Source organism: Balaenoptera ricei, chromosome 15, assembly GCF_028023285.1.
Source record: "Balaenoptera ricei isolate mBalRic1 chromosome 15, mBalRic1.hap2, whole genome shotgun sequence".
NCBI classification, from domain to species: domain Eukaryota; kingdom Metazoa; phylum Chordata; class Mammalia; order Artiodactyla; family Balaenopteridae; genus Balaenoptera; species Balaenoptera ricei.
In genome coordinates, this window is record NC_082653.1 from 81,069,475 (window position 1) to 81,083,801 (window position 14,327).

Here is a 14,327-nt window from a genome sequence, read left to right on the forward strand (position 1 = left end):
TAAAGTTTTTCTGTTCTTTACTAAATAAACATTTGCTTCACAGAAACCAGCCCCAAACACATCAGTGTCCAATTACGTGAGAACAGGCAGCAGGGGGACCAGGTCACACATCTCCCCCCCTTGCAGCGAGAACGTTAGCGAACCCTGCCTGGCAGTGCCCTCGAGCATCCAGGAGACGGTCCTCTCGCCCACAGGCCCAGTCCTGCCAACAGGGGGGCTGTGAGCCCTTAGGGTGGACTCCTACTTGCTTCTATCCAGTGAGGCTTTGGGAGGGAAAATGAGCTGGAACAGAGGTTGCTCCCTTCCCCTTGAGGCCTGTGGAGGCTTTTCTGAGGTCCCGGTCACAGAGCGGGCCAGGCTCCAGACAGCTGCCGTGGCCAACATCGTCATCGCCCCATGATGAAACTGGCCTCGTCCTCCTCCTCTGTTCCAGATGCCGCCTCAGAGCCACTGGATGGCTGCTCCTGGGACTGACTGGATCCTGTAATCACACGACATTTGGATTAGAGAGATACAAATCTTAGAGTATCCCCTGATTAGCGAATCAAGGGGTACTCCAAGAAAGGACTGCTCAGGAAAAGCCAGGAACCAGCTGTTCTTGGACTGTACAGAGAGGAGCCCGAGAGGCCCTCATGTCCACCAGTCCCCACTGCCCCTCCCGGGTAGAGAGGGCCAGTCACAGAACTGACCTTACCACTGCTGGAGGGCAGGCCTCCTCCTCATGAAAAGGTCCAGCACACATGAGATCCTGACGCCCCACAAATCAGGCCTCACTGCCTTTTATATGATCCCCCAAAGTCTGTCACCTTGGCAGGGCGACGTCCACAGCAGCCCTTTAACATTTAGCGCTAGGCTGACAACACTCCTGCTGACGTCTCCAGCTCTCACCCCAGTCTGCAAAAGGAGTCTCAAAAACCTTGTAGCAGAGGGCTCTGCCTACCAGTATGTCGGCTTCCCGGCTCTTCCCACAGACGCAGAAAGCCTCTGACACTCCACGTGCAGCTCTGAATCCCAGTGTCTACCCTGGCGGTCTGCCAGTACCCTCAGTGCAGCTGAGCTGGCTGAGAGCAGAGCACAAAGGCAGCTTGTTCCCAACTCCTCCCCTCTTCTTGGGAGCAGGGCGGCAGGCGAGAGCTGGGATGAGGCAGAGCCCACACCAGTCCTCCAGCTCCCCGTCCACGCCAGGAGGCCACTTGCAGGCACCGTGGGCCTCCTCCTGCAGACATGCAGAAACTCACTCCAGCATCCCAGGGCCCACAGACACCAGAGCTTTGCTACTGCTGTTGTCACAGGGCCGAAGAGCTTCAAGGCCTGGGGGTGCCCAGGGCACAGCACAGTCACCTGCATACCCTAGGACGGGACACTGGAGAGCACTCATGGCAAGGGGTTGACATCATCTCTATGATTTAATTATTTAGGGTTTTCCTCCATCTTAACCTCATGCCAAAAAGAACAAGAAATTCTGAAAGAACAAATGATGAGCACGCTTTAGTAGCTAAGATTTGCTGAACACCTATTATGTGCCAGGCACTGTGCTTACTGTCTTTGCATATACGTACCGTCTTAACTCTAAACAGCAGTCTATGAGATAAGTAACACTCCTCTATATCCATCTTACAGATGAGGAATAAAGCTCAGAGAGGTTAAGTAATCTGTTAACCGAGGTCTCATAATCAATAAAACCAGGACCTAGGATTCAAGCCTGGACTATCTGACTTTCAAGCCTCTGGTACCTTGCCTGCAGAAATGCATAAGGAAACAGAGGCAAAAGAAAAATGACATGACAGCCATAAAAAAGAATGAGATAATGCCATCTACAGCAACATGGATGGACCTAGAGATTATCATACTAAGTGAAGTAAGTCAGACAGAGAAAGACAAATACTATATGATATCACTTATACGTGGAATCTAAAAAAAAATGATACAAATGAACTTATTTACAAAACAGAAACAGACTTCGAAAACAAACTTATGGTTACCAAAAGGGAAGGGGGGAGGGATAAATTAGGAGGTTGGGATTAACATATACACACTACTATATATAAAATAGATAACCAACAAGGACCTACTATATAGCACAGGGAACTCTACTCAATACTCTGTAATAACCTATATGGGAAAAGAATCTGAAAAAGAATAGATATATGTATAACTGAATCACTTTGCTGTACACCTGAAACTAACACAACATTATAAATCAACTATACTCCAATATAAAATAAAAAAGAAAAATGAGGTGAAAACAGGAATGAGGTGAGCATACTGAATGGATAAGGAAAATGTGGTCTACTCATACAGTGCAATGATTCAGCCTTAAAAAGGAAAAAAATTCTGACACAGGCTGCAACATGGATGAACCCTGAGAACATTATGCTGAGTGAAACAGGCCAGTCACAGAATGACAAATACTGTATGATCTCTCTTATAGGAGGTACTTAGAGTAGCCAAATTCAGAGACAAAGTAGAAGGGGTGGTCGCCAGTGCTGGGAGGAGCAGGAAATGGGGAATTGTTGTTTAAAAGATATAGTTTGTGTTTTACAAGATGAAAAGAGTTATGGGAATAGATGATGATGATGATAATGGTTGCACAATTTGAATGTATTTAGTGCCACTGAACTGTACACTTAAAAATGGTTAAGATGGTGAATTCTGTGTTATGTGTATTTTACCAAAATTAAAAAAAAAGGAGGGGAAGAAAGAAAAAAAAGAGAAAGAAAGGAAGAGAGAGAGGGGAGAGAGGGAAGGGAGGGAGGGAGGGAGGGAGGGAGGAAATGCTATGCAGAGACTGAGTGAAAAACTATAGATGGATCAAAAACATAGCTCTGAGCTCCCTGAACTCCTAGGGCAGAACTCCCTAAGCGCTCTCATGTCATGGCACTCATGGAAAAGGACAGTATTTCTATGGCATGTGGGGCAACTGGTCCAAGGCCATGGGCACTCACAGTCTCCACCCTGAAGGCAAGGGGATCAGGGTCTCTGCCATGTGTAGTCCATTCCCCATATACCAGCGGGGGAGCTCTGCTCTAGAACCTGGGCTCCAAGGCCGAAACTGCTGATTACCTGTTTTGTTCCATAACTTAGTCATACTTGGTCAGCCTCAAGCCTCTCTAAGAACCACCAACCATATCCATAGAGATCTGAACACAGCAGGACAAGAACATAGGCTTTGATCTTTCATTCTGATCTTAAAGAGACAGTAAAACAGGAGGCATCTTTGAGCTCACCGAGTAGACATCATGAGCAAGGCTCACCCTCCTGAGTGGAAGAAATTTATGGAGAAGTTATCACTAAAATTAAATGGTGGCAGACATGTCCAAGGAATATTGTGGGGCTTTGATCCCTTTATGAATCTTGTGATAGATGAATGTGTGGAGATGGCAACTAGTGGGCAACAGAACAATACTGGAGTGGTGGTGATATGAGGAAACAGTACCATGTTAGAAGCCCTGGAACCAGTATGAACAATGGCTGTGTTCACCAGAGAAATCAACTGCTTCCACATGTCCCCTCCACATTTTACTATGATAAAAACTGGCTCGTGTACATTTTATTACTGAACATTTTTATTAAATAAACTTTTGTAATAGTGAAAAAAAAAACCCCAGGAAAATACTCATTAACCTGGATGTTTGTGGAATGGCGTGTCCGTACGCCTGAAGTGCTGACTGACAGAGGAGACTCAGAGCGCTCCGTGTGCCTGAGAAGCTCCTGAAAATGCAGTGCCTCAATTAATATTAAACAATTGTTTCCCGTGTGTCGGAGACAGGTTGTTGGGGCCTGGAAGTATCTCTCTAAAAAAGGAGAAACCTAGGAATCTGCTGCACATTCAAGCCATTTGGTAATTCAACAAAATCATTTCATTCTCCAATAAAAAGAAACAGGACTCAGAGAAATAGCTGATTCTAGGTTACGGACAGGAAATACACAAGACAAGTCTGGACTATCTTGTTAGTACCAGGAACTAAGGAAATGCTGTTAAAAACAAAACAAAACCCCTCAAAACTCCACCAATAATGGAAGTATGTAAAAGGGACACAGGGGCCATCTGAAAGAGCTCCCAATGGCTAAAGCTGGAAGAGTTTAGGCAAGAAAATAAAGTAGTACTGGATTAAACCTAAAGTATAAAATAAATATCCCAGAGTCCATACTGATATAAAGAAATGAGGGAGAAGACAAATCCATGCAGAACAATTTCAAATAGCTTATGTAGCTACTCTGCCCTCATGGAGGGGCTGTATAACCCGCCACTCCTTAAGTATGGGCTACGCATAGTGATTTCTTTCCAAAGAGCATAGTGTGGGAAGGGGAAGAAAAGAGTCACTTTACACAGAGAACCCTGAAGAGCACTGCCTGAGCAGGTGATCAAGGGCAACATCAACTGTGACAAGCCATCTTGACAAGCACCCAGCCCTGACCTAAGAATGGTACTTTATCTCTGTGGTCTTCCTCCCAAAAATAAATAACTCATGAGAAAAACGTCAGACAAATCCCAACTGAGGGACATTCTACAGAACATCTGACCCTCAAAACTCTCAAGGTCATCAAAACAAAGTCTGAGAAACTGTCAGAGCTAACAAGAGCCTAAGGCTACATGATGACTAAATGTAATGTGATATCCTACATGGGATTCTGGAACAAGAAAAAGGCATTAGTTAAAAATTAAGGAAATATAAAGTATGGACTTTAGCTACTACATGTATCAACAGTGGTTCATTAGTTGTGACAAATGAACCACATTAACTTAAAATGTTAACAGAGGAAACTGGGTATATGGGAATTCTTTGTACTATACTATCTTCATAATATTTCTGTAAATCTAAAATCATTCTAAAACAAAGTTTATTTAAAAAAAAAAAGACACTGTCTACCCTCATGGAACTGAGATTGCAACTGAATAGGTAAGCACGTATGTGATTCAGCAGATTCTGTAACCAAGTATGTGCAAAACCCTGTGGAGCAAGGTGGAGGCTGGGTGGGGAGGGAGGTTAGGAAAGGCTTTACAAAGAGAGGAAGGTACAAGATGAGAAGTTTTCCAAGCAGATGGGGAGTCGGGTAGCATGAAAACGAAAAAGAGCTCAGAGGCCTAAGCACGAGCAGAGGTGGGAGAATAGAGATGTTAAGCTTGGCGAGGGTAGAGGACACGTGGAAGGGAGTGGCCAGAACAAAATGGTGGAGAGACCAGAAAGGGCAGGAATGCAGGAGCTACTGACTAGGTTTCAAGCAGGATCACCCCGCAGGTAAGCACAAGGCCAGTGGAGACCCATTATCTGGGATCAAATCCCAGCCTGTCACTCACTCCCGCTAGTTCTACGGGTGCCATTACCACTTGGTCCCTAAGGTCAACTGTAAAATGGGGATAACATCACTGCCTATCTCACAGGGCCGCTGTGAGGATTATGTTAGTTAATACCTGCAAAGCACCTTAGAACTGGGGCTACACAATAAATGTTCAATAAATGCTAAGTATTGTTATTATACAAGCAGAAGAATGAATGACAATCCAACCTCTGTCTTAAAAAGAGCTTTGGAGGCTGTTCAAGGTGGGCGGCGTCGGGGGTGGGATGGGAAGAGAGTGGAGGCTGCTACCATCGTCCTGCCACATCTGCAGATATAGATAGATATTGACTGATTGGCTGTGCTGGGTCTTAGTTGCAGCATGCGGGCTCTTCGTTGCAGCATGCGGACGTCTTAGCTGCGGCATGCGTGTGGGATCTAGTTCCCCGACCAGGGATCGAACCTGGGCCCCCTGCATTGGGAGCACGGAGTCTTACCCACTGTACCACCAGGGAAGTCCCCTGGATCTATATTTTTGTAAGGTTTTTTACTAAATCCTCAATGAGACCTTGACTTCCTCAGAAATCACATTCTTATCCATGTGGAGGAATATGGCAAGGATATGATAAAAGTGTACACCATTGCACACTGTTGATGGCAGTAAAAACTGGTATTACTCCTTTGGAAAGAAACTGGCAATACATTTCAAGAGCCAAGAACTCTTTTTACACTCTGTGATCTAATAATTCCCACTGCTGGAAATTTATCTCAAGGAAATGACCCAGAAAGAGGGAAGGGAGACAGGTGCATAAATTCAGTAAAATATCTTCTAAAGAGAAAAACTGGAATCAATCTAACGTCTAAGAAAAGGGAAAGTGTTAGGTGTATCATGGCATGTCAATTGCTGGATATTATCAGTCACTGAAAAAATTATGAAGGACCAGAAATGCTTATAATGTTAAATAAAAACAAGCAAAGTGGAAACTGCTCATACACTACAATTATCATTACATACAAATGACGTACATATGGAGAGATTAAAAGAAAATGGACAGAAAGAAAGTTGATCTATGAGGATGATAATATTTGAGCTTTTTCCATTACTCTTATGCTACTGTTTACATAAAATTTTAAAATCTAAGAATCTGAGATTTTATTTAGACTATAGGAATACTAGGTAAAATGCCACTGAGTGTAATTGAAACTGATGTTAACTTTTTTAAAAAAACCAGATGAGGGGGATTAACCAAGATGGCGGAGTAGAAGGACTTGCTCTAACTCCCTCTTGTGAGAGCACCAGAATCACAACTGTCTGCTGGACAATCATTGACAGGAAGACCCTGGACTTCACCAAGGAGGATACCCCACGTCCAAGGACAGAGGAGAAGCCACAGTGAGACGGTAGGAGGGGCGCAATCAGAGTAAAATCGAATCCCATAACTGCTGGGTGGGTGACTCACAGACTGGCGAACACTTATAACACAGAAGTCCACCCACTGGAGTGAAGGTTCTGAGCCCCACGTCAGGCTTCCCAACCTGGGGGTCCGGCAACGGGAGGAGGAATTCCTAGAGAATCAGACTTTGAAGCCTAGTGGGAATTGATTGCAGGACTTCGACAGGACTGGGGGAAACAGAGACCCCACTCTTGGAGGGCACACACAAAGTAGTGTGCGCATCGGGACCCAGGGGAAGGAGCAGTGACCCTGGGGGAGACTGAACCAGACCTACCTGCTGGTGTTGGGGGGTCTCCTGCAGAGGCGGGGGGTGGCTCTGTTTCACTGTGGGGACAAGGACTCTGGCAGCGGAGGTTCTGGGAAGTGCTCCTTGGCGTGAGCCCTCCCAGAGTCTGCCATTAACCCCACCAAAGAGCCCAGGTAGGCTCCAGTGTTGGGTTGCCTCAGGCCAAACAACCAACAGGGAGGGAACCCAGCCCCACCGATCAACAGTCAAGTGGATTAAAGTTTTACTGAGCTCTGACCGCCACAGCAACAGTCAGCTCTACCCACCGCCAGAGCCTCCCATCAAGCCTCTTAGATAGCCTCAACCACCAGAGGGCAGACAGCAGAAGCAAGAAAAACTACAATCCTGCAGCCTGTGGACCAAAAACCACAGTTACAGAAAGATAGACAAGATGAAAAGGCAGAGGGCTATGTACCAGATGAAGGAACAAGAAAAAACCCCCAGAAAAACAACTAAATGAAGTGGAGATAGGCAACCTTCCAGAAAAAGAATTCAGAATAATGATAGTGAAGATGATCCAGGACCTCGGAATAAGAATGGAGGCAAAGATTGAGAAGATGCAAGAAATGATTAACAAAGACCTAGAAGAATTAAAGAACAAACAAACAGAGATGACCAATACAATAACTGAAATGAAAACTACACTAGAAGGAATCAATAGCAGAATAACTGAGGCAGAAGAACGGATAAGTGACCTGGAAGACAGAATGGTGGAATTCACTGCTGCGGAACAGACTAAAGAAAAAAGAATGAAAAGAAATGAAGACAGCTTAAGAGACCTCTGGGACAACATTAAACGCAACAACATTCGCAATATAGGGGTCCCAGAAGGTGAAGAGAGAGAGAAAGGACCAGAGAAAATATTTGAAGAGATTATAGTCGAAAACTTCCCTAACATGGGAAAGGAAATAGCCACCCAAGTCCAGGAAGCGCAGAGAGTCCCATACAGGATAAACCCAAGGAGAAACACGCCGAGACACATAGTAATCAAAGTGGCAAAAATTAAACACAAAGAAAAATTATTGAAAGCAGCAAGGGAAAAACGACAAATAACATACAAGGGAACTCCCATAAGGTTAACAGCTGATTTCTCAGCAGAAACTCTGCAAGCCAGAAGGGAGTGGCATGATATACTTAAAGTGATGAAAGGGAAGAACCTACAACCAAGATTACCCGGCAAGGATCTCATTTAGATTTGATGGAGAAATCAAAAGCTTTACAGACAAGCAAAAGCTAAGAGAATTCAGCACCACCAAACCAGCTCTACAACAAATGCTAAAGGAACTTCTCTAAGTGGGAAACACAAGAGAAGTAAAGGACCTACAAAAACAAACCCAAAACAATTAAGAAAATGGTCATAGGAACATACATATCGATAATTACCTTAAGCGTGAATGGATTAAATGCCCCAACCAAAAGACATAGACTGGCTGAATGGATACAAAAACAAGACCCATATATATGCTGTCTACAAGAGACCCACTTTAGACCTAGGGACACATACAGACTGAAAGTGAGGGGATGGAAAAAGATATTCCATGCAAATGGAAATCAAAAGAAAGCTGGAGTAGCTATACTCATATCAGGTAAAATAGACTTTAAAATAAAGAATGTTACAAGAGACAAGGAAGGACACTACATAATGATCAAGGGATCAATCCAAGAAGAAGATATAACAATTATAAATATATATGCACCCAACATAGGAGCACCTCAATACATAAGGCAACTGCTAACAGCTATAAAAGAGGAAATTGACAGTAACACAATCATAGTGGGGGACTTTAACACCTCACTTACACCAATGGACAGATCACCCAAAATGAAAATAAATAAGGAAACAGAAGCTTTAAATGACACAATAGACCAGATAGATTTAATTGATATATATAGGACATTCCATCCAAAAACAGCAGATTACACGTTCTTCTCAAGTGCGCACGGAACATTCTCCAGGATAGATCACATCTTGGGTCACAAATCAAGCCTCAGTAAATTTAAGAAAACTGAAATCATATCAAGCATCTTTTCTGACCACAACGCTATGAGATTAGAAATGAATTACAGGGAAAAAAACGTAAAAAAGACAAACACATGGAGGCTAAACAATACGTTACTAAATAACCAAGAGATCACTGAAGAAATCAAAGAGGAAATCAAAAAATACCTAGAGACAAATGACAATGAAAACACGACGATCCAAAACCTATGGGATGCAGCGAAAGCAGTTCTAAGAGGGAAGTTTATAGCTATACAAGCCTACCTAAAGAAACAAGAAAAATCTCAAATAAACAATCTAACCTTACACCTAAAGAAACTAGAGAAAGAAGAACAAACAAAACCCAAAGTTAGCAGAAGGAAAGAAATCATAAAGATCAGAGCAGAAATAAATGAAATAGAAACAAAGAAAACAATAGCAAAGATCAATAAAACTAAAAGTTGGTTCTTTGAGAAGATAAACAAAATTGATAAGCCATTAGCCAGACTCATCAAGAAAAAGAGGGAGAGGACTCAAATCAATAAAATCAGAAATGAAAAAGGAGAAGTTACAACACACACTGCAGAAATACAAAGCATCCTATGAGACTACTACAAGCAACTTTATGCCAATAAAATGGACAACCTGGAAGAAATGGACAAATTTTTAGAAAGGTATAACCTTCCAAGACTGAACCAGGAAGAAACAGAAAATATGAACAGACCAATCACAAGTAATGAAATTGAAACTGTGATTAAAAATCTTCCAACAAACAAAAGTCCAGGACCAGATGGCTTCACAGGTGAATTCTATCAAACATTTAGAGAAGAGCTAACACCTATCCTTCTCAAACTCTTCCAAAAAATTGCAGAGGAAGGAACACTCCCAAACTCATTCTATGAGGCCACCATCACCCTGATACCAAAACCAGACAAAGACACTACAAAAAAAGAAAATTACAGACCAATATCACTGATGAATAAAGATGCAAAAATCCTCAACAAAATACTAGCAAACAGAATCCAACAACACATTAAAAGGATCATACACCACGATCAAGTGGGATTTATCCCAGGGATGCAAGGATTCTTCAATATACGCAAATCAATCAATGTGATACACCATATTAACAAATTGAAGAATAAAAACCATATGATCATCTCAATAGATGCAGAAAAAGCTTTCGACAAAATTCAACACCCATTTCTGATAAAAACTCTCCAGAAAGTGGGCATAGAGGGAACCTACCTCAACATAATAAAGGCCATATATGACAAACCCACAGCAAACATCATTCTCAATGGTGAAAAACTGAAAGCATTTCCTCTAAGATCAGGAACGAGACAAGGATGTCCACTCTCACCACTATTATTCAACATAGTTCTGGAAGTCCTAGCCACGGCAATCAGAGAAGAAAAAGAAATAAAAGGAATACAAATTGGAAAAGAAGAAGTAAAACTGTCACTGTTTGCAGATGACATGATACTATACATAGAGAATCCTAAAACTGCCACCAGAAAACTGCTAGAGCTAATTAATGAATATGGTAAAGTTGCAGGATACAAAATTAATGCACAGAAATCTCTTGCATTCCTATACACTAATGATGAAAAATCTGAAAGAGAAATTAAGGAAACACTCCCATTTACCATTGCAACAAAAAGAATAAAATACCTAGGAATAAACCTACCTAGGGAGACAAAAGACCTGTATGCAGAAAACTATAAGACACTGATGAAAGAAATTAAAGATGATACCAACAGATGGAGAGATATACCATGTTCTTGGATTGGAAGAATCAACATTGTGAAAATGAGTATACTACCCAAAGCAATCTACAGATTCAATGCAATCCCTATCAAATTACCAATGGCATTTTTTACGGAACTAGAACAAATCATCTTAAAATTTGTATGGAGACACAAAAGACCCCGAATAGCCAAAGCAGTCTTGAGGCAAAAAAATGGAGCTGGAGGAATCAGACTCCCTGATTTCAGACTCTACTACAAAGCTACAGTAATCAAGACAATATGGTACTGGCACAAAAACAGAAACATAGATCAATGGAACAAGATAGAAAGCCCAGAGATTAACCCAAGCACCTATGGTCAACTAATCTATGACAAAGGAGGCAAAGATATACAATGGAGAAAAGACAGTCTCTTCAATAAGTGGTGCTGGGAAAACTGGATAGCTACATGTAAAAGAATGAAATTAGAATACTCCCTAACACCATACACAAAAATAAACTCAAAATGGATTAGAGACCTAAATATAAGACTGGACACTATAAAACTCTTAGAGGAAAACATAGGAAGAACACTCTTTGACATAAATCACAGCAAGATCTTTTTTGATCCACCTCCTAGAGTAATGGAAATAAAAACAAAAATAAACAAATGGGACCTAATGAAACTTCAAAGCTTTTGGAAAGCAAAGGAAACCATAAACAAGACGAAAAGACAACCCTCAGAATGGGAGAAAATATTTGCAAACGAATCAACGGACAAAGGATTAATCTCCAAAATATATAAACAGCTCATGCAGCTCAATATTAAAGAAACAAACACCCCAATCCAAAAATGGGCAGAAGACCTAAATAGACATTTCTCCAAAGAAGACATACAGACGGCCACGAAGCACATGAAAAGATGCTCAACATCACTAATTATTAGAGAAATGCAAATCAAAACTACAATGAGGTATCACCTCACACCAGTTAGAATGGGCATCATCAGAAAATCTACAAACAACAAATGCTAGAGAGCTGTGGAGAAAAGGGGACCCTCTTGCACTGTTGGTGGGAATGTAAAATGATACAGCCACTATGGAGAACAGTATGGGTATTCCTTAAAAAACTAAAAATAGAATTACCATATGATCCAGCAATCCCACTACTGGGCATATACCCAGAGAAAACCATAATTCAAAAAGACACATGCACCCCAATGTTCATTGCAGCACTATTTACAATAGCCAGGTCATGGAAGCAACCTAAATGCCCATCAACAGACGAATGGATAAAGAAGTTGTGGTACATATATACAATGGAATATTACTCAGCCATAAAAAGGAACGAAATCGAGTCATTTGTTGAGAAGTGGATGGATCTAGAGACTGTCATACAGAGTGAAGTAAGTCAGAAAGAGAAAAACAAATATCGTATATTAATGCATGTATGTGGAACCTAGAAAAATGGTACAGATGAGCCAGTTTGCAGGGCAGAAATTGAGACACAGATGTAGAGAATGGACATATGGACACCAAGGGGGGAAAACTGCGGTGGGGTGGGGATGGTGGTGTGCTGAATTGGGCGATTGGGATTGACATGTATACACTGATGTGTATAAAATTGATGCCTAATAAGAACCTGCAGTATAAAACAACAAACAAACAAAACAACTAATACTAAACTTTCATTGGGTTATTTGTATGGAAATATGTTAATATAAATGTTTCAGACATTACATGAAATTTCTAAAAATCTTATATTTGTATTTGTATGGAAATATGTATGGAAATATGTTAATATAAATGTTTCAGACATTACATGAAATTTCTAAAAATCTTATATGTTCTGGTATAATGTTATAAGTAATAATCCTAGTTATTACTTTAAAATGTGTATCTCAGAAATAACTAATTTTCTTGTCAACTGCATTATTATGAACTTTCATCAAATCTTTAACAGTGGTCATTTTTAAGTCTTTTGTCATTTACAGACAGTTCTGGGTGTACTCTGATGCTTTTGCAAATATGTTCCTATAAAAGGCTTTCATCTTCAAGAAATTCATGGAAAAGACTGACAAGTACAGGTTTCTGGTAACTGACTGTACTGCTGAACTGAATGAATAAGCATTTTCAGAACTCTAATGAAAAACTGATGAACTCATAAAAGTGCTAACAAAAGATCAAGATGAAAAAAAAAATTAATTACATGGGACTGAGTGAACTGATGAGGATGAGTATAATTTTTGTGACTTTCTGTCTGAATTAAAAAAAAAAAAAATCCCACAAGGACTCAGAGGCAAAGAATATACAAATCAATTTTCACTGCAAAGTAAAGGAGCTGTTACAGTGGAGGATTACTGGACTGAATGTCAATATTATGACATAGTATGAGTGTGTTTCATGTTTGGTAATTGCAATCATTGTTGCTTTTGTTGTGGTCATCCATGTACAATGCTTGGTGTCAGTCTACTTATCTCTTGTAAAAATAAAATACAGTGTGTGTGTGTGAAAAAAAAAATATGTAATGTACAGTACAGGGTATATAGTCAGTATATTGTAGCACCTTTTTTTGGAGTCTAGTCTATAAAAATATCTAATCACTATGTTGTATACCTGAAACTAATATAATATTGTAAGTCAACTGTATGTCATTAAAAAAGCCAAAAAATTAAATTTATATACAAATTCAAAGGAACTAGAATATCAAAAAAAAAAAAAAAAAAAACCAGATGAATGGGGACTTCCCTGGTGGTCCAGTGGTAAAGAAGCTGGTCCAGTGGTAAAGAAGCCCTTCCAATGCAGGGGACGTGGGTTGGATCCCTGGTCGGGGGAACTAGGTTCCTATATGCCGCGGGGCAGCTAAGCCCGCATGCCGCAACTATTGAGCTCGCGTGCCTCAACTAGAGAGCCTGCGTGCCACGAACTACAAAGCCCAAGTGCTCTGGTGCCCGCGCGCCACAACTATAGAGCCCATGCATCCTGGAGCCTGTGCGCTACAACTAGAGAAGAGAAAACCTACACGCCACAACTAGAGAAGGCTTCGCGCGCAATGAAGAGCCCACACCACAACGAAAGATCCCGCATGCCGCAAATGAGACTTAACTCAGACAAAAAAATAAAAAAACAAAGCAAAAACAAACAAACAAACAGATGAATGATTACGCTAGGGAAAAAAATCCTTTTGTACTATGGAATTGCAAGGACATGGGAAAATGTGATACAATGTTGTATGAAAAAGTAGGACAACTGTAAATATGATAATTATATAGATATATATAATAAATATTAAAATTGAAATAAAAAACGTGAAAATGTTAAAGTGATTATTTTTAGTAAGAATTATGGATAATTTTTACTTTTGACTTTATTTTCTGCATATTCTAAAAATTTCTAAAATGATCATATATTAATTACCTTTATTCTCAAAAGACACAAAGGCTATGGATAGTTTTCCAATATAATATGTATAAGAGTTTTGGCACTGAAACAAATAGTTCAATCCAAAACATAAATTGAGGGGCTTCCCTGGTGGCACAGCGGTTAAGAATCCGCCTGCCAGTGCAGGGGACACGGGTTCGAGCCCTGGTCTGGGAAGATCCCA

At 40.9% G+C, this 14,327-nt stretch overlaps 2 protein-coding genes across 2 annotated transcripts in view; one reads left to right on the forward strand and one right to left on the reverse strand.

The window, feature by feature from the left end:
- PRKRIP1 (PRKR interacting protein 1) overlaps nucleotides 1-14,327 on the reverse strand; it is a 35,690-nt gene continuing 21,363 nt past the window's right edge. The window contains exon 6 of the mRNA XM_059897878.1: nucleotides 1-481. Within this exon, the coding sequence (XP_059753861.1) occupies nucleotides 387-481 (95 nt within the window). The 3' untranslated portion in view covers nucleotides 1-386. The remainder of the gene's footprint in view (nucleotides 482-14,327) is intronic.
- Nucleotides 3,240-3,556, forward strand: LOC132349123 (small nuclear ribonucleoprotein G-like). The gene has a single exon (XM_059897276.1). The coding sequence runs from the start codon at nucleotides 3,240-3,242 to the stop codon at nucleotides 3,423-3,425; it is 186 nt and encodes a 61-aa protein (XP_059753259.1). The 3' UTR covers nucleotides 3,426-3,556.